General features: G+C 38.0%; 1 protein-coding gene across 2 annotated transcripts in view; it reads right to left on the minus strand.

Moving 5' to 3' along the window:
* Positions 1-24,447, minus strand: part of NRXN3 (neurexin 3) — a 960,107-nt gene that overhangs the window by 135,320 nt on the left and 800,340 nt on the right. For both annotated transcript variants that reach the window (XM_085317601.1, XM_085317600.1), the window contains one exon: positions 7,305-7,476. In XM_085317601.1, coding sequence (XP_085173727.1) covers positions 7,305-7,476 — 172 coding nt within the window. The remainder of the gene's footprint in view (positions 1-7,304; positions 7,477-24,447) is intronic.

The raw sequence follows: 24,447 nt of genomic DNA on the forward strand, positions 1-24,447 counted from the left end.
AAGCTGTCTTCTCCTTCTCAGCTAAGGACCTAAAGGTGCCTTATTGTATTGTAAATTAAATAAAGCAAAATTAGGAGAGACAACATATCACACCAGGTTCATTTATATAGCTGCAAAATACAGCCAAGCTTTCAAGAATACAAGGCCTTACAGAAAGCTTCTAACTAAAATTCTGAGGAAAAAAAGAAAGTGCTATTCATAAAAAAAAATATGAAAATTTATATATCCGAAGCAAAGCTGTTTTTTTCTGATTGTATTGGACTAACTCATAAAAGAATATCCATCCTCAGGAATCCTGCCTTGTTTATAATCCAAGACTGTTGCAAATATAACACAGTACTCATCTACAATTAAATAAAATCACACTTATTTCCTGGAAAATTAGTGTTACCTGCATTTCACAAAGAAAGTCAAGTTGCCCTAGCTCAGATGGTCAGTAGGTGGCAAAACACAGAGCACAGAGAAGCTGGCCCTGTCCTCTCCTTTACTCTTGGGAGATTTACTGTCTCCCTATATTCAGCATAAAGCCAATGTGACTAACCCAGGCCAACATGTGCAAAGAATCTTGATGTAACCTTGTGAGATCTCCCGCTTCAAGGACAAGATGGGGACTAATATATAAAAAAAATCAGCAGTCATGGCTGGAAGCTGTTTTCTATAGCTCCCCTCTATGCTCAGACAAATCCCTGCTAAATTTTGTCTTTAACAACTACAACCACTGTATTATCTGAGGAAATTCCTCATCATAACAAGCTCTTATGTGTTTTGTGTAATTTCTTTACAAATAACCTTGAGCTTTTTGCATRTCCTCTTAATATCTCAGGAGCTCTCCTGAGCTGACTTTCTCCTCCTCTATTCCTCTCCTGCCTGCCTTCCYCCAACCTCCTTCTCCCCTCCTCACCCCCCCAAAAAAATTATCTCTTGTTGTCTTCTGGGTGGTTATGTTTAATCTCAGGATTAGGCAGGAGCCTGCAGTTTGCCTTGAACAGCTTATCAGCTTCCAAGAGACATTTACAGGGAGAAAAAGACTCCAGATTTGATAGCAGTAATTGTATTTAGCTTGTAAGATACAAGGCTATTTATCTCATGGCTGGGAAATCACAGAGGAAGAAAAAGAAAATGTTGCTGATAAAAACTAAATAAAGTAAAAAGAATGACAAAAAGAAAATAAAACATCCTCCTCAAAGTCCCTCAAGTAAAGGGATGAGGTGGGAAATGGACTTCACTGAACAAAAAGATCATGACACTTGTGGAAGGAGACTAGAAGTATCAAGGGAAAGTGATAAATGACTATGAGTACGACAAGAAATGACCTGTTTCAAAGCAGACCATCTGAACTCTAGTTCAGTATTCAGAATTCTGAAAAACTCAGAGAACTTGATTTGTGGCAAGGTATATAAGCATTTTCAGAGATGCTGAGTACCAATGCTACATTTAAAGATTACAGGAGCTGTGGACATAAAGCATTTCTGAAAAGAAGGTCAATTGTTGTTTTTAAACTTACAACTTCACCTACCACTGGACAGAAAGTGTCAATAAAACACTTGTGTTATCCACCCCTGCCCCTCCATTCCTTGCTTATTAAATGTCCTTTCCAGTCCACATTTGCACTACTCAGTCCCTCTCCCCAAATACAGATTAATACTCCTAATTCACCATCCCCAAATGCCCTGTAAAATGCCTGAAGCTGACCCAATTCAAATTCTGTGAGGCATACTATATTACTGCATTTCTGAAACTCCTGCAATAACTTTGAGTAGGTATTAAAGAAGAAGACAGGATCCACACATTTTGAGCCTTATTAGACTTTAACCAATATTCTGGTTTAGCATCTTGGGAAGAGTACAAAAGCAGGACAGAGATAGTACTCATCCTGTTGAGTTTGTTGAAGTGTCTAATGGTCCTCAGTAGCAGTACAGAAATTCACATGTCAGTTTGCATCCTGTAAGTCATAAAACACATTTAACAAGAGAAAGATAAAATGGAACCACGTATATGTCAATTGTATTGAAGGAGATGATCAACATATTGTACCTGTACCTGTACCACTGCTATTTTAATCATGTTTCTGCAGAGCATTTTCCTGATACAATGGCAGGTAGGAAAGAATCACTTTGCCTCACACAGACTACTAAAGATGTAGTTTACTATAAACTGACATAAACCAGCCTTGATGGTAAAGGAAGTCATCTTATCTTTCCCTGTCTTCTGAYGGATCATTTCCACTCCCATATGGCTTCTTGACCTACACCAGCTACCTGGTGAATGGTACTGGTTAAATGATACAGCTGAAAAGAAAACGAGAGAGTAAAAACCAGAGACAATTTTGACTGTTTAAGCAACATGAGTATGAGAAGGAGTAATGAAAGAATGAGCTACTCTGCTCAGTTTGACCTGTAATCTATGTTAAGAGGCATTACATCAGCATTTTGCTTGAATCAGGGGTATGCCTCTGAAGCACATCTCCCAACTCTCTCCGTTTACTACACTTTAGCTTTATTGGAAAGGAATCCAGTTTGTACTCCCTGAGAGGATTTCAGTATGGGAACTAAACTAGAAGATGTGCTCCAACTGTTCAGGGACATCCAGTCCTTGGAACTGGACAGAAAGTAGTCTGAAAAAAACCCTACCATAGCCATTGGGGCCTCAGAATTAAACTCTTGTCTTATAGATGTACTCTCATTGGACTGCAGTACCTGTTCAAGCAGTCACTAAGCCCCTGGAGTCCTGCTGTAGACAGCCAACTGTCCAGCTTCCTAAAATCCAACTTCCTCACAAATGTGTATTTAAGAGAGTGGATAAAGAAGAGGAATAGAGGAAAAAAAATCTTTTTTCTTTTATTCAGTGCCAGTAGAATTGCAAATTAATATTATTTAAGAGGACATGAACTCCTAAAGAAAAGGCTGAGAGATCACTCAAGAGAATGATAAAGGGGAAAATATAAAATCTGTATTGGGTGGATGAATTCTGCTAATAGCCTAGTTGTTTAATGCTGTCCCATTTCTTATTTTTAAAATGCATTTACAAAATCCAGGCTACAAAAATCTTGCTAAAGCCTATGTTTCTTTAAATGACAGCCTCTTCCTGCCTCTCACCTCCCCTTCTACAATCTTCTCCTTTAAACAATTACTTCAATTAGACTTTATTTTGGTGTCACTAACACTCTCTTGCTTTGCAGCTCTCCTTCACCTAATTTTATTTCTTTTTCTACTGCAGAAAATGCAGTCAGTGGACAGATGAACGAACAGGTAGATCAGGCTTGTTTCAATGTACACTCTCCAAGTATGGCAGGACACAAAGTGTTTCTCTGCAAGCAAAGATGGTGGAGAGAGAAAAAATCCTCCTGCCTAAGAATTAAAGAACATCTAGGGACTGAGGTATCTCAGTTCTATTTCAGTACAGGAGATTTGTTTTTAACTCTTCTGAGAATTGCTGACTCCCTCCCAAACACCAGAATTCCTAATTTAAGTCCTTCTCATCTTCCTGAAAAGTGACTCAAATTTAATAGGATTTACTACACTCTGAAACAAAAGCAAGCCAGAGGTTTCCTTTTCCTGAACTGGCTTTCCTATCTTACCCATCCTTGGTCCAAAATGACTCCTTATTCATCACTAAAAGGATGAATTTAGAGAAGTCTCTCAGCAACAACAAAAGAAAGCAAGAAAATAACAGTGACCAAGTACAGTCTGTTTGGGGGTGTACAGCAAAAGGTGCAGACATATGAGAGAACAGAAGGGAGGCAGTCATGGAAAACTGCACTTCAAGGCATAGAAATTCATATTTTTTTGTTATCAAACAGTTAATATCTTGATAAATAAATTATGATGATCTAATTCATGAATTAAGCATCAGGCTACTGGCTATCAATAGAGTGTATGTATGGGTAAAGCCCATCTCCTTATCATAAACTTAAAAGAGAGGAGAAAGGGCAAAACTAATGCAACACCGTTTATAAATGGCTCAATGTTTTTGGTTGAACTGAGTCAAGACAGCTGCATGGCTGATAGCTGCCCCAGTCCACTCATACTGCTACTTGCTGTTTCCCATTTCTCAGGATCTTTGTCTTAAATCTCTGCACTGGGCCACAGTTCAGAGTCCTATTGTTCAGGAAGAAACTTGGGCAAGGCTGGAATGGGACAAACAGTAAGAGATCATCTTTAATGACTAGGATTATTCCCATTCCAAAGCTCAGCCAACCTTAGCTTCAGGTTAATTCCCTCCTTTACAGTTTACCTCTAACCCTTTTCCTCATAAGGAAGCATAAAGCTCATGTTGCAAGTGACTAAGATTTAATTGGATGTTATAAAAACCAAAATGTCAGTGCCTGAATTGTAGGGTTTTTTCTTCTCTGTTTTCCTTCCACTTCCTCAACTTCTTTATGAAGTTGCAGAAATACAGCTTTGGAGTCTTTCAGTCTCGTTGGATTTCAACTAGACTGAATATTTTGCTTTAAGGAAAGCCAAAATTCTTTCTCTTTGCTCATTTAGTGAACATTGCAGTTTTATTTGTATTTTAAGTTGTGCAAATAACTATGAGTTTGATATATAGGCCATCAATAGATAATAAAACTCAGAGAGAACATGGAAATGCCATTCAGAGTGCAGCCCCTCTGCCTAAAGATTGCATCACATGTGATGACGAACATCATACTTTGACTACTTTGTCAGAATTGAAACATTAGGCTGCAGTATTGCACAGGAAATAAAGTACATGTGAAATTGTTTATATTATAGACAACACAGCATGCATAAACATATGCTATGAATACATTGATATATTGTTTTTAAACATTACAAACAACTGTATTTTCCCGAAATGAAGTGATACTACAGGTAAAGTACAGGATTCCTTGGCTATTTTTACACAAGTTTGATATGAATTGCTGTTTTGGCAGTCTCCATCTGAAACATGCTAGATTGTTCTGGGCCAATTTTACCCCATAAAACCCAACCTCAAGGATTGTTCCAATGCTGAAAGTCTGCTGAATACTGGCTTGGCCTTGTAACCTGTACAAGAAACACTACTGCATAGTTGGTCTGTGGCATACAGTGAAAGACAACAAAATTATTCATTTCAAAAGGTCTTGTTTGGTTTTCTTTTAAACCACTGGTTTCCTAGACAATGGAACTAAAAAGGCTTGTTCTTCTGTAGTTATTGGCCTCCCTCATTGAAGCTTTTCTCAAAGTTTAGACATTTGTACTACTTCTTTGTTATATGGATATTCCAGTATTTAACATAAATTGAGATCAAGACACAGTCCATTCCTCTGGGAGGGCTGGAATACCACACTTCTCCATTGGCTATTTTCACTAAGCATGCAGGATATTTATTTTTTCAGACTGTGGCCCCCTCTGTCAAATTTGGCTAAAAACTACTAAGTAGGCTTGCAAGTGACGAAAAAGAGTTAGGGAGAGACAAGTGCACTCACACAAAACATGATCTCATCAGCATTATGTTCATAAGGACAAGCTGAAACCACATCTACAAATAGGCAGAAACTGAAATACATGTTTAGAAAGGAAAAAGTGTCTGGAATATAAACATGTCTTTTCCCTTGGGGTACAATAGCATACTCTCAGTATCAGCTCAGAATGTAACATTAACGCTGATTCTTTAAAATCATACATCTTCTACTGATGTAGAAGGAAAACACAGGAACATTTTTAGCCAAGACAGAAGCAGAGGTTACTGAAGTATTCTCTGAATTAGATTTATTTTTCCTTTTAAAAAACCCTCTAAAGCAACATGCTGAATATTTTGTTTTGTTACACCAGGGACTTACTACAGTAAGTAATATAAGAAGGAAATTAATTCATGGAGTTTTTACTGATTATAATTGGCTGCCAACTGAATAAGAGATATTTTGCCACAAGACAGCTGATGGAAGGAGCAGAATAAAGATACTCAATTTGAGCCTCCCCTAGCCATCATACCCTCTCTAGCCAATGGACAACAGAGCTAAGTGTATTCAGCTTGTCTGTCATTGCTTTCTTAGAAAGCAATTATTTCATAGAAATAATGATAATTATTAAAATGTACTCTTTTGCACATACAACACCAAAACACTGACAGAGGGTCATACCAGATATGAGATAGAGAGCACCATAGGACAGACTGCTCTCATGAAGAACTTCCCTGGGCACTTTCTGAGTGGGTGGAAGAGATGAAATTAGCCCCTAGGATATAATTTATTAGTATCTGAGGAACACAATTAAATGCAATAGTTGCTACTTCTCATAATCTGAGGATAAGCAGCTCATGAGAAACTCCTATAAAGCTAGCAAATTGTCTCATGTTTATGAGAGAATTCTTCCTTCCTCTATGTTGGGTCAGTTGCATGTAACCTAGGAAGGAAGAACTGGAAGCTGCACAGACTTAATACTCGGGACTAGCAAGATCATCATGACTTGATCTTGATAGCAAAATGTGAAGATGAAGAATGTGGTTATCTTTAGAATCCTCTTCTTGTCCTCCTCCAGCTTTTAGTAACCATCCACATAACCAAGCCTCAGCTATCTTATGCACTGTCAGCATCACATACAACCATCTCTTTTTCACTTGGAATGAGTTTGACCTTCTAAAATAGCAGCATATTGGGATCATGTGGTCGTGACTTGCCAGTCATGGGATAACACATGCTGCAGTGATACAAGAGCCACTATTCCTGGTGGACTTTGGGTTAGCATTTCTAAAGAGAAACTGAATTACTCCACCCTGTTTTGGTGTACAGTCAACTAACTGATGGCTTTTAGCTGGATTTTGTGTCAAGCTTTATACCTGCAAACCTAAAAGAGAGGATGAAATTCAGATGATGAAAAATTATGAGGCAACCACAAGGTCAATTTGAATGCTTGCAACTTAATCTACCGCTTTCCTCATACTTCAAGTCTGTATGTATATAAACTACATCTTGAGTATGGCTAGAGCCACTTTTCATAAGGTCTGTTCAAAACTTTGCTCACTTAAGTAGTTAGAAAATATCACAAGTAGCAAAACTAAGTTTGTTGTTGTGCAAGTCTGTGACTTTGTAGAAGAAGGATTCACTTAGAGACCTCTGACAGAGTAGATTTTATGTGCATCATATCACTCAGCTTGCACGGTCTAACGTCCCTATATAAAGGAGATACTGGATCCATTACTGTGTTTTTTCAACAGACAGAGAACGCACCACTAGGCAGGTCAATTTATTGTGGAGATCAATCAACAAAGATTTATATAGTAGCCAGTGTTTTATGGATTAGTTGTTGTTAAACCTTATTTTGATGACATGGATAGATAAAAAGAAAGAGAAAAAAAGCACATACCTGTTGGGTAATGTTCATTTACTGGCCAGCTGTCAACCTGAAGTGTGGCATTGCCACCATTCCTGGTAAAGCGTACCACGTGGTATTTGCCATCATTTACAGGTGTGCTTTCCTCCTTAATAGAGATGTCCACTGTGCCGATATTGAAGACTACACCAATCTTGCCTTGTTCCTGAAATGAAAGAAACAAGAAACAACTGTTTGTAAAATGTTGCCTATTAGAATGCTCTTGGCCTATAAATCTCTAGTGGGTATTTGTGCCAGTAGATGGCACTCAGAAGCATTATTTTTGTGTTGTGTCAGGACACATTTCATTGGCTCTGCTTCTGTGCAAGTATTGTTTTTTGTACTCTTCTTCACAGTAAACACCTGAGTGTAGTGACTCATTTGCTTACTCAAAAGATCACAGCGGACAACTGAGAAATCAAGCCATAAAACCAAGGAGACTGAGAAAAATAATTATTTGGGCAACAACTTTACTGATCAGTAGTCACTTGTTAACTGCCATCTGAAATGCAGCCACAGGCAGGCTGTGTCCAAGCACCTGTTTCACAAGCAGAAAACCAGAACCAAAGAGACAGTCCCTACCCCAGAACAAATAATCATGTGTTCCAATAAGGAGAACTCAGAAGAACAAAGGAGTTAGAAGGGAGTACAAATCTAATTGTCCAGCTTTGATTTGGCCACTTGAGGGAAACTAATTGCTTCTAAACCGAATGGAAAGCACACCAGACTGCACACCAGAAGCACATGAGTAGCTGCAGTCTCTTACTTTTCTACATCTCATCCCAAGCAATGCCTCACCACTAAGCAGTCCCCTAAAGCATTTTCCCTAAATGTTCACCGATCACTGACAGGAAGGGAAGAGTAGGCAAAGACAACTACACCAGCCACAGTTCTTCCTGTTCCTCCTCCATACAGTTTCCTAAGTAGTGGCCTTTAGCTTGTAAAATACATATTCAAAGTACACTCAGGTTAGATTTATACATTTATTAACATCGATTTAAAGGGTACCTGAAATTCCCATCACTGTTCAATACACATCAATCACAATAAACCAAAATGCATCTTCAAGTCCTCAACAAAAAAAGGTACAGCATTCTAATGTCAAGGTTTATGAAAGCATAGTAGGTGTACTGCACAGATTCAAATCTGGTGCAGATAGGCTGAACTAAAATGTGTCATGTAGGAAAACAGGACATTTGCTAGTCATCCATACTATAAAACTGGTATTGGCCTTGTTAACAGTTTCAATAGAGAAATCAAGGATGAAAAATAAGCAGATCCTGGATGGCTATCTCCTATCCACATATAACCTCTTCAAGACAGAACTTACGCATACCAAAGGGAGCAGGAGGTAGTTTCATTGTTGCTATTACCTTACATGTCTGCTTAGTGGACAGAGAAGACATCACCTTCCAAAGCAGTTATTTGGACTGTCTTCACTACATTCACTTCAGCAACTCCCAGCAACAAGAAGAAAATTTCTCTCTGATACCTGAAGGTCATCTCAGATTCCTCTCCTGGATTTACCCATGTTTCCCAAAGTCAAGGCCTTTTCTTTAATATCCTCATGTCTTCCAGTCTCTTACAGAGACCCTTTCTTGATTCCAACCTTACYTTATATTTCAAAGTTTCCTCACACCAAATACTTATCACATGTTCCTTTTTCCCAAGGCCACCATATCTTAAACATCTCTCTTTTTGAATGTCTTTTTCCCCCTAATACTACCCTCCCTACTCTTCTGCAACATTTTTCATATCATGACTCCTGTTACTAGCTTGAAAGGAAAACTCAAAAAGAAGTCCTAGAGCTGGAGAGGTCATAAAGAAAACTAGACTGTGCTCCAACTACTTCAAATTTAGCATTCTAACTAGAATTATTCCTAGTCTCATACACATTCACATTATTATGCTGCAAGGTATCAATAACCCCTTTTCTCTGTAACACTGGATAAATGTTGTTGCTCCCAGCAGACACATGAATTCAGATATCATTTGAAAATAATCAACCTTTCTTTTCTTATGCTACCCCAAAACAAAGGAGTTTTCACTGAACAGAGACCTATTTCAAATAAAACTTTTGCTGGCTGAGCTTTGCCATTTTCTTGACAGATGAAGTAAGTGATCTAGCAACACTGTATTAGTGAATCTTTTGCTGGCAAACATGTAATTACCTTTATCTGCATAGTAAATTGCAAAGAACAAGTTATTACTTTTTCCTATACAGTAGGACTCAAAAATGCTTATTGACCAGGTAATCTGGTTACTGACTCCAGGTGGCTTTTCAAGGTGCTGTCTTACAATCAACCTCCCAGGCAACTAACCTCTTATGCTTCTTTTCAGTCATCCTCAAAGCATCAATCTCTTTTTGCAAACTAGCACAGTGACAGCTCTGAGAAGTGTCCACCTTGTTTCAGGCATAATGTAAGCAGATGAGTTGAAGAGCTTGTCTAGTGGAACAGGTTCTTGAAACAGGTTCCTGATTGCCACAGAGGAAGAAAGGATTAAGAAGTTTTCATACCTTTGAGCCCTACAGGCTTAATGAGGCAGAGACAAAAATTTGCAGGTGGGGAAAAGGATGGTGGGAAGTTTTGCTAATCTTGCCTGCAGAAGGAGAAAATGTTTCTGATCTTCCCCTTGAGGAAAAGGAGATCGTATCCTTTGCCACTCCTTTTCCCCAGGCTTGAAGAAAAAACTCAGTATAAAGGGCCAGTGATAACTCATGGATAAGAGGTTAAAGTGGGACAGAGATAAGATCCTGAAAGAGAACGACTGTGAAGTCTGTGGGCCTTCACTCTGCTGCAGCAAGCAGAACAAGCAAACCAGAGCCCTCCACATCTTACGCATACTGCCACCCCCTCTCAGAGCCGAGGAAATACAGTTCTTCTCAAAGCAGCAAGACACTGTTGCAACATAGAAATGCAAAAATGTATGAAAATAAGCCAGGGCCTGATTGAAGCTCTACTCTAGMTCTGTTCAGTCCTTTCTCAGGCAGAACTCCCAATGACTGTAAGAAGAGTCCTGCAGAAGCAGAACTTTGTACTAGACTTCGATACTCTTATTTGGATTGAGTAGTAGCTTGTCATGAAAATGACTCTGTTCCAATTAGCAGGATAAAAAACAATATAGCATAATTCTCTGAAAGCAGGACTATTGAAGCCAAACTCCACATATAGACTTTGAGATATAGCTTATTTATAATACTTTATATCTCTAGGGTACCAGACTCTATAAAAAACAAAAAGAAAACAAAACAAAAAACAAAACAAAACAAAAAACCCCAAACCCCTAACAACTAGTTTACATATTTCTGTCGGGGAAAAAAATAAAAGAGAGAGAAGTAAAATAGGAAAACTACAGCAAAGAACAGTGACTGTGGACACTGGAGACAAACCCAGGATTTCTTTTCAAGATCTCTTCATTTCCACAGCTTCATGCACTACAACACTACATTAAAAGCAGTTTTTGTGAAGACTTTCCTTCCTCCTAAATTTAAAAGACAAGCTTTACCATTGAAATTTAATGCTCACGATGGACGTGACCTCTTTCATTTCCTTCACCAAACACTCAGTTAGTAGATTTTCTTTTCACATTGCAAACACAGATATTAACTAGGCCAGCAATTCTGTGACAAAGAAAGATTTACTTCTGAGCCACAATCTGTGATGCTTATTTTGTAGTTAAGAGAGAACAAAAAGCCCAAACATCTAACCATAAAGAAAAATGAAAGCTGAATATATGACCATACAAAGTGCAAAAGATAAATGCTCCAAAAGAGCTCAAGAGAATTTTAGGAGATTGTCTGCATTTTTTTTCCTCTCTGCATCAGTATTCACTAGGCTGCTCCAGCCACCTTACATGCAAAGGTCAGTTTCTGGCCTCAACTAACCTCTTTGAAAGCTCCAAGTGACATCAAGGGCTGGCACCCATTATGGAAAACTGAAAACTATTTTATTCATAAATAATGAAGCAAACACAACATTCAATCTATATTTTACTTCTCTTCTTCATTACTGGGCCAAACAGGATTTCTGAAGTCCCTGAAGAACTGATCTTGAGTTGTCCCCTGAAATACTACCCTCAAAAGCCACGTTACCCTCTCCTCACTTATAGCCCTTTTGGAGATGAACTTCACATTGACTCTGGGTAAATAATTATGATTGTTAATTATAATTATAATTGTTACATGCATCATCCTTATAGTCCATAGCATACCATACAGCAGCTCCACAGTGCACTGGTTTGAGATGGAGGCTGTGAAATCCTAACTGCTTGGCACTGATGTTCTAACCTTTTAGTAGGTCTGTTGTAACCTACTAGCTGCTCCCACCCCACCCATCACTGAAGGTAGCTGCAATGCAGGAGGGACAGGTCCCAAGGTTTTGCCAGCTTCTACCATCAATCCCTTTCCGCCTTCCAAACCTATTCCCTGCCTCTGAAGGGATCTCTGGAATATTTCCCAGGTCTAATTTTTCTGCAAATATGTTTCCCCCTCCAAAGGATTAGAGCCTATCTGTGTATGTGACACATGCTGCTACATAAGTGCCATGTCTGTATTTTCTCTGTACTCTGGCTTTACATTTTGTAGGCATCTGTCCTCCTGCAGCAGACAGGGAGGAAAGAAAGTCAAATGGTGGTGGCAGTGATTTTGTAAGGTGAGCAGGGATTTATGTTTGGGGCTTCTTTTCCTTAATCTAAAATTCAAATCACCCAAACTAATAGGATATAGTTGTTCCCTGTGTACGGAAAACATTTCATTTCAAAAATCAGAAGACAACCCCAGGCAACAGGACAGATCCTACACTCAGCTGCATCAAGGTGAATCAATAGTAATCCTGTTGAAGTAACAGGATTCTTACTGATCCAAGTGGAATCCTGAAGTAATTAGGATTCTTATTGATTCAAGTAGAAGCAGAGCTTACACCAGTATTTTTGGTTTTCTTCTTCTTTTTTTTTTTTTTTTTTTTTTTAAAACAAAGGCAGAAGAGAAAAGTATATCTAAAACATAACTAAAATCTTACTAGAATCCCTGGATAACTGTTTCCTTACACTCATTTTACTACATTATTTGTCAGCAGTCACAGTCGTGCAGACTGCCTCCTCCTCCTGTCCTTCCTGGTTCCAGCATGACTAGACATCAGCTAAAACCTGGCAGACAATATCCCTAGTTATTGCTTCCTGAAGATCACTGCTAATTTTGCTGCTCTCATTTCAATGTGATGCAAGATCTTTCAGTAATACAACAAGCCATTTCCCCCTGTAGAAAGACTTTGTTAACTTTTTTCTTTTTTTTTGCCCTGTACACACCACAAGCACACATTTCAACTCTGCTATCCTCCACGTTCAGGAAATTTGCTTTGTTTTCTTGTAACCTCAAGCACTGTTGTTCCTAGAATAGTTTCTTTCTTCTTAGACTCCTCAGATCAGTCTGTATTTAAAAAAGACTGAACTTTTATTTCTCCCTCTTTGGATATTTTGCACTTTTTTTTTTTTTTTAAGTCCCTCTCTGCTTGATTTCTTTTGTGAGTTCTTTTTGTTGTTTGGAATTTTGGTTTGGTTTTGCCTCAGACTTGATGCTGGATTTTAGCCCAGCTGGCAGATGGTTTGGGTGACTTTGCACAAAAATGCTAACTGTAGTGAAGTATGTAGTAGAACTGAAAAGTATAGATGGGTATTCCACAGAGGAGACACACGCTAATTACTACATAACATGATTTTAATGAGAACTTTCATTCTAAATGGAAACTGAGAAAGTTCTTTTTGTATTATGCTTAGAGGATCCTTCTGAGCTGCAGCTTGAACTACATGAACTGCCAGACAGACCTTTCCAGTACAAGTACATAACTGGATTCAAGAAGGGCAGATATTAGAAGCTGCATTCAGTATCAAATATAAGGTATTTATTTATATCGCACTCTGGTCACAAATATTGCCATTTGTAACACCACTTGAAGATAAGTCTGAAATAAGAATCCAAAATATACAAAATCCTATAGCTGGGTAAAAGGAGAGTTTACTAGCTGAACTCTCCCGTTATCCAAATAATGATGGCTGGGAAGCCATAGTCAATAGCCACTACAGCCAGTCTGCTAAATTAAATAAACAACAAAAGCAGCAAAAGTTGTCAAAGAAATGACAGATACTGAAGTTCATTTGACTTTCAAGCTTTTTGACCAGGGATTCCAACACTTTATAGTTGTGATAAAACAGAAAAAAAGTGGTTTTAAGATGGGAGGAAGTATATAGGTCACCTAATTTTGGCTTTTTTTTTGTTCTTTTTTTGTGGGATATTACAAGGAGCAGTAGGTCATCTTTTGCTATATACTGCTTGTTACTACTTCTTTAAGGTGGTGAACCAAATCCACTAAATCCTAGTTACATAACCATTTATCAGAGAGAAGAGTAGACATACAGGACAAAATAAATACAAATTATTACCCTTCAGGGCCAAGGTTTTTAAAAGGAGCAATTCTCACAGATACATAATTTATAAGGTTAAAAAGGACAATTGTGATAATCTAGTCTGCTCTATAACGTTATATGAGACTATATACCTTCTCTGAATTGATTCTGTGTTGAACTAGAGGACATATTTTAGAACAATACTCATTTGTGATTTGAATGTTTACAGCTGAGGAAATAAACCTCAGAGTCATTGCAGCTATTTCTCTGATGAGATTGGCCAGTGCTGAATATGGTCAAAAAGGCAAGTAGAATGTCAAGAATTATAAAGAAAAGGAACAGTGTACAGAAGGAAAATCCCTGTTATAAGTCATTAGTGCACCTTTGACTTTACTTCTTCAGTATAATGCACTGCTCTGTACAGGTTCTCAGAAAAGAAAGGGAAGAAATAGAAACAGTATAAAAAAGTACAACACAAATATATAAAAGCATAAAAAGCATTGAGAGGATGGAACTAGGAACAATTAGTCTTTTTTATTATTCAAAGAGCTATGAATATATTATAAAATCACTTGGTAGTAAGTTTAAGAAAAAAGAAAAAGTACTTTCTGAGACAGTATATAACTGAATTGTGCAACTCACCATCACAGGATGTTTGGGATGCTTATGATACATTCAATGAATAGACAATTTCACAGGAGCAAAGTCTACTATGAGCTACTGGTTACAAATATGTGGCTGTAACTTCCTGCTCAGCAGGTCCTTAAGATAAAGATTGCTACAGTTTTTTGCATCTTTTATATCCTATGTTGAAGCCATATAAAAGCCCTGTATGATTGTGATCAAGTCAAAATTTCCTTGAAGATTCTTCCTGTATCATGTTGGCACATTGAGTCCTGCTTTGATGCAAGGAACAGTGCTTGACCAGAGGATTTCATAAAGGTTCAAATTTCATGTTTCTATTACTGCAAACTCTTCTCTCAGCCTTTCAGAGCATAACGAAAAGCAACTCAGATCTCTGAGGTTTTCACTTAAAAGTCAGTTTTTATGGTCTTTCATTTTATCTTTCTCATGGCTCCTGAAACCCTTCTAGTTTACTAATGTTCTTCTTGAAATGTAGACAGTAGGAATTTTTAACATTGATTTACAAAAAATAAACAACTGCTTTGGTATATATGTTCAAAGATTACCTTGTATCTTTTGGCCATGATCTTGCTATGGGAGTTCACAACTAGAGGCTTATTTACCACAACAAACAGTCTTACTCAGATGTGCCTTCTAGCAGTCTCTCTCATATTGAAACATGACATCTAGTCTTTGTTTTAAGATGTATGACATTATTTGTCTGGACTAAAATTTCCTTGTTTGGAGTTTACCAAGCTACTCAGATTGCCCTTCATTATTTCTCATTTTGCAGTTTGTTCATGCAGGCCAAACTATATTAGGTAATACTTTTTTTTTTTTTTTTTTTAATGACCCATCCTACATAAGACTATAGCACAGCAATACTGTTCTTGAAAAGGTTTTTGTTCTTGAAAAGTTTTTTGACCAAACACCTTACAACATTACAGAAATACCTAGTTACCACTGGTATGTGAAAGGTCTGTTCCTGCATCAAATTCATTTTACTTTTATCTTCCCCCTCGTGCTCTCCCTTTGTCCTTCCCTCTTTCAATCTTTGCCTTTTATCTAATAAAAGTTTAAGATAGGTTTATCTATGAAATAAATCCAAGCCAAAAAATGGACAAAAAGCTTACTTGTGTGACAATTCTACAAGGATTTGGAGTGATCAGTTATACGCTATATCACACATGAAATATTTTGGCCAAAGAAGAGGATGCATGAGCTAAGAGAAGCTGCATTTTTTTTCAGCCCAGAACACCCACATCTGGTAAGAGCTTTATGCATCAATCTAAACTTTCAGGTAACGTGAATACAAAATGACAATAGAATTACACTTAGGAATTAATTTGGCACCGGAAGTTTCTATACTACTTGTTGGTTGATACTCTTAATGCCATTTGAGACCTTTCAAATATTAACTCACTTGAAGAGGCATAATCTAGCCTAGTTAGAGTACATGGTTGAAAGACAGAATAAATTCCTGTTCTGCTTTTACTACTGCTCTGTTATATGATCTTGAATGAGCCACTTCTGTTTCTTTCTCTCCATTTTATCTATTTAGCCTACAAAGGCATAGGCTTAGCATAGATTTGTATATGATCTGCCATGGTAGAGCCCTGATATCCAGTGGGGCTTCCAGATATTGTTGTAATACAAATCATTAATATCCATCGATATATTATGCTCTACAGTATTGTCATTACTGTGACCAGGCTTGTACTAAGCTCCCCATAAACTGATCTCTGCAAAGTCTATGGAAAGCTGTGGCATATGCACTTGCTCTTACTTAAATCTGACACCTGGTGAGCAAAGCCTAGTAACCAGGGATGTTCAAAAGCTTTTAGAGGGAGGCTTGCTTCCATATCATTCAACACTTAAGACAATTAAATCTTTTCTTCCTGTGACTTTAGAAAGGATCAGTGACCAGGTGGCAAGAGATAACACAAAATATATTCAAAAGTGGTTAGGTGATGGAATTTGTGGAAAATAATTGTTCTTACCAGGGAAGCTCCAGCCATGAGACTGTTAATCCCTCTCTTTCAGGAATATCAAAATGCAGGTGAAGATTGTAACAGAAATTAGCAGTATGCTGAAAAGGGGGCATTTCATAAGCAAACAGAATACAAAATGAATCAAGAAAGGGATTCTTGTCCACAGGTTCATTAGCATATACACTATTTACATGGATAACTTTTTTTCCCCCATCTTAAAATATGTGTCATGAAGACCTGCCCTCTATGAGCTCTAACTTTAATTAAGATTAAAGGCTTTGACTTTACAAAATATTAACATCACAACCTGGAAAACATTGTGAAATAGTATCTTTTAGACATGATTCTGGACTACAGCAGGAACAGCAACAGTTCTGACTGCTGAAGTTAGCTTCCATTTTTCTAAAGGATTGAGACAAACAATACATTGTGCTGCATTTAAGCTTAAAGCATTCCAAGGCTCCCTCAGTACACAAATCTACTGAATAAAAGCAGGTCTTTATATTTCTGTTTATTAGTGCTGCTGTGAAACTCACTCCTCAGACAAAAATGTCACTATCTACTAAAAATGTCACATCCACTAAATAAGGAAAAGACTGCAGTTGCAAACCAGATTTTGGAAGGGGACAAGAACAAGTACCCTTCTCAGAAGCAGAGATCTTCCAGGAGAAAATATCTTCATCTATCTCGCAGTGTCTCCACTGGAGGTTTAATCCACCATGTAACGCTACCAACAATTTATGCTGACAAAAGCTAAAGTGGCAGTTACACAAAATACAGCATAACAGATCTGATACTTACAGCAGCATGGAATAAACTGCATGTTTTAACTACTAGGCTTCCTTATCAAGAGAGTTAGTACAATCTGAGATGTCTGCAGGCTGAAGGCACAACATATATCATATGCTCCATAATAGCAATCAAAGCTGTCTGTCTCAACCCATAACCATAGAAAAATGAGTGCCTGTCAGGAAGATGGCGTTAAAAAAAGGACTCTTTGCTGTCTGACAGGAAAGGTGATAACACATATCAACTTTCTACCATCCAATTAACCCAAAGATAGCAGATATAGAAAGGGGTAAAATGGCTTTTGACAAAGTTAGTCAATCTGAACTTGTTTTTGTCTAGAGAATGTTTTTAAACCATATTCTACCCTTAACCATAAACAGTACTGAAGGGTTTCAGAGTGTTATAACAAGGCATGCTCAAAGCTATTCTATTGCTTAGGATAGATGTAACTGATTTTTTCAGTATGTTTATTTATGGCATTCTAATAGAATTTAATGCATACATTATATTCCTTTTGAAATCTATGTAACAAAATTTCATGAACTTTATGTATAGTATATTGCAAATAAAGTAGTAAATTTTCTTCACTAGATAAAATGAGGGCCTTAAGCTAAGGCTGGATAGGCCTCTCAAATTGGACAAGACAATAAGGGAAGTACGAGCACAAAAAAACACAAACAGTGCAACAATTTTCAAAGTTTGCTTTTTTTAAGCTGCAGTATTTTTGTAAAGTAAGTGTAATGTGGCTTTTGAGATGTGGCTGGACTCCAACAAAATGCTCTTCCAATTTGACTTCAAGAGTTTTCCTAAGATTCTGAATGAGAGTAGAAAATATATATTGCAATATAATGAACATGAATAGTACCTGAACATGAATAGTATACGAACATTGCAGCACAGGAAACCTATGTTCTTATTTCTAATGAAAATTACTCATATTAAGTCACTTCTCTGCAGATTTTAGTAACTTCCTCATAGAGCACTACTTGGTAAGGAACAGTCAAAGATCAGATAGTRATGGTAAGAGAAGAGAGAAACACAGTACTTTTCAACATACAGCTCATAAGGGATGCCAGTAATATTGTCTCCATTTTGCAGSTTAGAAAGCAGAGACAAAGTGAAAGGATTTGCCAAATTTTTGCAGGGAGTAGGAGAAGCTAGAGAAAGAAAATAAATAGCTAAATGGCCTTCTAGGTCTCAGGTCAGTTCTCTACTCATTTATATCACCTGGACTTCATTGCCATAGAACACTTCATACGTTCACATGTTACATATGCATAGATAATAATATCTATTAAATAAATTTGCACAGAACCCACCTTTTTTCCTTAATAATCTTTGTATCTAGCTCAGCTTGTGTCTCTTCATGATCTGCTATTGAGGGCTATGAGTGTCTAATGCATTGTGGTATCCATTCCTAAGCCCTTCAAACTGAGTACCTGTACCCCTGAATGGCCCTTGGCTGCTTCAATCCCAAAGGTAGGCATTTTTGTGTTAATCTTCTGATTCAAAGTCAATAGGCTGCATCTGACTCTAAACGTAAAAAGAATCTTAAATATATGCTGAATTTTTCTATAGAGGTGAGATGGGATTTTTCCTGAATTAAGGTCAGGATGCACCTCTGGGAAAAGTTAAAAACTTACCTATTTTTATATTTTTTTGTGTGTTGTAGAATTTACTTAATGTAAGCTGCTTGGCAGCAAGGCATCAATTGGACGCCCTTGCCAAATTTTTATTATGTGGGATAGATCAGAGTTCCTAATGTCAAATTGAAACTTGATTATTGGAAAGGGATGTGGTACAGAAGGCTGAAGTACTTCTAGGACTAATTCTTTGGCATAAGAGGGGCAAAAGGAGTAGAGAATAGGAAGGATGTTAATGTCTCAATTCCAGTTCTGTTTCTTTTTCTGATTTTTTCTCTTCTGTACTTCTAGGCAAAAGTTAACGTGAGATGAGACAGGACATCCAATACATGAAAGGAAACTGCTTTCTTAGGATTGCTGACCTTATTAGGATCCCAGGTTCCCTTACATGGTGAGGCTCCTCTGGATTCTCCTCCACTCTGAAATCAGTGGGAAACATAAGGGAAATAAGCCTGAAGCTATATTTCTTTACTCAGTTTCCCTCTCTATTTGGTCTCTATTTGGAGTGGGAGGACAGCTTCTGTGAATTAAGCCATTTTCCCTGTACCTTATGGTGCTCATATTCAATAAAAGAGGAAGAAAAGGAAGTGAAGAGATTCTTGTGGCGGCAATGGCCTAAATGGAGAAATCAGAGGCCTAATCGATAGAAGAGCATGATGGACTAGAGCAGTTTACCTAGACAGACATAAAGGTCATAAAACATCTTCATAGTGGGCAGATGAAAACAGATGTCCATTCTTTCATTAGTATAGAGAGTATAGAGTTTTTACAAGTAAGCTGAAATATCCGATTGCTTTTAAAGCTACAGAAGTGTTGTGATTTAGATTATACTGTATAAGTTTAACATGCTAGAAGTGGAACTTTTCTTGCTTTTGTCCAGTACTGTGAATTGTCAACACTTGGTAAATACTACCTAAGTACAGTAAGAGAGTTCCCATACTCATTAATTATTTTGTCAGCATGCTTTTGAAATAAATAGGTCAAATCCTGAAATCTGTATTCAGGTGAAAACCCTACAAAGGACCCACATCTGAAGAAAGAATTGTCTCAATATCATATGTTCAATACAAAATATTATACAGTCTTTAGAAACCAAATTTTAAAGAGCTGCAAATTAGTTTACAGAAATAAAAGTAGCATATGCCTTATCTATTTCTTTTTCTCAATTGTTTGACCAGAGCGCTACTCCTTTCTAAGCAATCTATCCACCTGACAGCTGACTGGAAGAGTCAATTAAATTGCAACAGGTTGACTACGTGAAATATAAACTGAAGGCGAGATAAGGGGGAATCGATGTCTGTGTCCAGCTTTCTGTTCTTCATGCAAATGGAAGATAAGGCCAGCAGCATATAGTATGGGAGTTTGGGCTTGGAAGGCAGATATAGCAGACTACTGACGAAAGAAAGAAAAATCAAAGTGGCATGGTGCGTAGCAAACCAACCTGACAGATTGGACTGCAGACCACCACTTCAGTTTCTGAACCACTACACCTTACCCAGATCTCTATGATTGTGTCTCTATCCCTACTGCTTGCCTTTCATCTCTGCCTGTAAAGAGGAAACAAGGAAGCCTTAGCTGGAAAGGACCTAAAGCCAAAAACTATACTTTTGGCTTGCATTCAGGCAGCAGTTTTTGAGGCAAGCCACCTGGATTAAAGTCATGTTAAACAGCACAAATACTGTTTGTTCCTTGAAAACCTTACCACAGCCTGGATGACTAAGCACTTTAAAAAGTGGTAATTTGGAAGCTTGTTATTATGATGTACAAAAGCACAAGGTGATGGAGACCAAGAGCTGTTCCTGGGATCAAGACTCCCATTTTGACTTCAAAGGAAAGGCACACGGGAATATGGCATCTAAAGCCTTGGAGAGTAACAGGATACTCCACACAGAGGGTCACCCTGCATCTGCTGCCACTGCAAAAATGGTCTTAAGCTCCTACATAAGCTGTGATCTAGGTTCCTGGGTGTTTACTGTTTATTGACATTTTATCCTTCTCCTGGGTAGCTTTAACAGTAATCCAAGATACGCTTCTCACATGATTCTCCTTCTTGTCATATTGGAGTCTGGACTTCCGGTAGATTCTCTGTTTCATTTCTCTTGGTGGCTTTAATTTTTTTCACTTGAGAAAACCCAAAGTCCTGCTTGATTAGAATCATAGAATCAGTAAGCTTGGAAGGGACCTCTGGAGATCATCTAGTCAAACTCCCTGCTCAGCAGGGTCAACTACAGCATGTTAGACAGGGTTGCATCTAGGTGGGCCTTGAAGATCTCCAGAGAAGGAGACTCCAMAACCTCTCTGGGCAACCTCTTCCAGTGCTCTGTCACTCTCACAGGAAAGAAATTCCCCCTCACRKTCAGGYRGAACTTCCTGTGGTTCAATTTTTGCCCATTGCCTCTTGTCCTGTCACATGGCACCACTGAAAATAGTTTGTCCCCATCCCCTTGACACCCTCCCTTCAGATACTTATACACATTGATAAGATCCCCCTCAGTCTTCTCTTCTCCAGGCTAATGAGGCCCAGCTCTCGCAGCTGTTCCTCATAGGGCAGGTGCTCCAGTCCTCTAATCATCTTTGTAGCCCTATGCTGGACTCTCTCCAGTAGCTCCATGTCTCTCTTGTACTGGGGAGCCCAGGGAATGATTTCATCAGTCTTAGTGATACTTTTTATGAGTGTTTAAGTCAAAAGAGGAGAAGCTAGTTTTAACTGATCTCCTTGTGGATAAGCAAATATTGAATATATCATTAAATATGACCCGCTTCTCAACCTTATTGATGGATCTGCCTACAGCCGTGCATGATAGCATAAAGAGTCAGTAGCCACATCCCATCCTGTCAGTGTCTTTGATAGGTCTGTATAACATATAGAAGATTGTGGTTTTCAAGAACTTCATAATGGGCAACTACTAACCAGCTCACTAGAAAACGTAACATAACCAATTTAAAAATAAATACATTGAAAATTATATGAATCATTAAAACCTATCCATTAACTTTTAGAGTACTGGCTTTTGTAAACTAAGAAATGCACTTGAAGACAATACATATCTTTAGGAGTCAAAATATTATTTAGTGACACAGCCTTCACAGGCGGCAATATCAAGCAAGCCGCACCAAAAAAACACAGCAGATAGTATGAGTACGGGTACAGGAGTGCCTCACAAAAAGCAAATAAGGCACACTAGCATACATTCCCTGTATTTGTAGCTATCTTGTGTTCTAGTTTTCCCCATATTAGAGGAAAAGAAAGAAAAAAAAAGTAGGAAAAAAGCTGCAATGAAATAGGCTGTAACTGCTTTCTGCATTTTTTCTGTCCATGTCTATGGAATTTCACTACCCTTCTAAATAAATACCATTCTCCTCAAATTAGTTTGTACTTCATTATAGTATCAACCATTGAAGACTCAAAAGAATAGATATAGTTCTTTTGGAAACACATTATATGAAAAGGCTTATGCTATGTACCAAACTTCACTCATGCTTTTGTACTGGAGAAGAATTCATTACACAACATAAGTGAAAGAAGCTCTAAGCAATATATAACATCAGCCTGCATGTAGAGATAACCTATATTCTATTTAAGGCTCTGCACTCTTCAAGGTGGTATTAGAAGTACACCACCCTCACGCTTCCCCACCCTCTCAGGGCTACATTTCTTATGGTGTGAAACTAGGTTGGTGGTTTCAAGGAAGCACAAAACAGGCTTTACTGTTTTTATGTGAGAGGTTCATTTCAATGGCTGCATTTGAGAAAGAAAAGAAAKATTTGATGAGGAAACCAAAAATCCAGTGGTTGTCCTGATTTGGATAAAAGTGATAGAGAGGGAGCTATGTTAAGTACCTCCTGAGCACCCATTTTCTGGATAATTTTGCAGACATGCAACATATAATGCAGAAAGTCTCCCTCATCTCTACACCTTCCATCTCCTTCCCCCGCCTTTTTTTTTTTTTGAATTTAGAAACAAAATTTGTGCAACAGACAGCAAAATGAAAACTCCCTATGTTCCATCCTGACTATCCAATGAACCCCTCCTGGGAGGACTTCTAAGAAAAGGAGTGGGATTCAAAGTCCACAACCTATTCTCTTTCCAGTCTTTCAGGACAGATGGCTAGTGAAGAGCTCCAAATTAGAGACTGCACATACTAAATAGGCTATTTTTTGAGGATTTGCAATTTTCCTAACATTACAAATTGTGCTGATGCTAACTCATTTACTAGAGACTACTAAACAATTACAAAAGAACATTGATTTTCTTTTATTACCTGTGTAGACAGAGCTCAGCTACTAACTAGAAAGGAAGGGCATTGTTTAATCACAGCACCAGTCATTCAACTGCAGTGGTGTTTATCCGGGAACACATTTGTCTTGAAAACTGTTGTTTTGAATTGATTCTCTGGGTCATTTTAACTCTGCTAACAGTTGAGGCTTGGGTATGCTGCATTATTTTCTCAACTCTACCTGCGGTTTATTTGCAAAAGCCACCTTTCTATCACTGTATTGACACAAAATTGGAACCTGCACTTAACCCTGCCACAGTCGCTAACTGAACACAAATCAAAGACTTCCAGTCTTCACTGGTAAAAACATGAACTATTGTCTCCAACAGAAAGAGCTCCAATATATCTGGATTTGCCCCTTTATAGAACTGACGTAAACCACAATATCAGGTCCTGACCGCTGAAAGTCTCAGAACATCTCCTTGCTTTGACTACGGGTCTACATGTACTTTTCTTGCTGTGACAATCAGTTTGGGCAAAAACATCCTGCAGTTCCATTTGTGCATGTTTTTGTCTTTCTGGGCTTTACACAGAATAAATTAGAGCACAGTGTAGTGCTTTTTGACTTATACACTACAGCTGGAATAATAAGCTGAATTTCTCCTTCCTGAACAGCCTTTCATAAGGCTGTGAAAAGGAAACATGGAGGTAGTAAAGGAGAAGGCAGATCCATGAACGCATCAACAATATATATCAAAATGCTACTACTAGCACAGATCAGTGCCTCTACTGGCTGTCTGAGATAGCTCAAAAAGAGAACAGACCAGTTCATGCCACTAAAGGCAGAGTGCTTGTCATCAGAGTTGAGTCTCCTGGGTTGTTAAATCAGCAGCTTTCATGAGTGCTAAATTATAAATGTTTTAAATGTTATTTCAAAGTTACAGTTGGTTACATCCAAGCCTGCTGACCTTTATTAAGTCCTGTTAAATATCTTTTTTTTTTTTTTTTTTTAATTAAGGTAATAGTTAAGCCATGAGGCTGAATATTACTTTTTACCTCATTACTTCTATTGTCAAATGGCAAGAAAAAGATATCCATGCAGGTCAACATGGCATGTGACAAAAGGAACATTTCAGCTGGCCCATACTGTCATTCCAATACTTGCAAGTCCAGACCCATCATTTGTTAACACTGAGCAAGCTCTGTGTACAGAARCCTTAGTTTCAGAAGTGCTCAGCACCCACGTTTCCAAGCACAGCTAATAGGATCTACCAGCAGTCACTCAATCTCCTAGTCACATTAGTGTACCCTAATGCACAGCACAGGTGAAACTTCTGCAGAAATACAGCTGAACCTTCTTTTTGAAGAGGCAGAATGACAATTCTACAAGATTCCTCTCTGTTGGCTATTAGAGAATAGAGATTAGAGACTGGATGTTCTTCCAGTGTGATAAAGGGAAAAAATAGATATGATA

The sequence above is a fragment of the Rhea americana genome, unplaced genomic scaffold, assembly GCF_003343005.1.
Source record: "Rhea americana isolate MKP2758 unplaced genomic scaffold, rheAme1 scaffold_5, whole genome shotgun sequence".
Classification (NCBI taxonomy): domain Eukaryota; kingdom Metazoa; phylum Chordata; class Aves; order Rheiformes; family Rheidae; genus Rhea; species Rhea americana.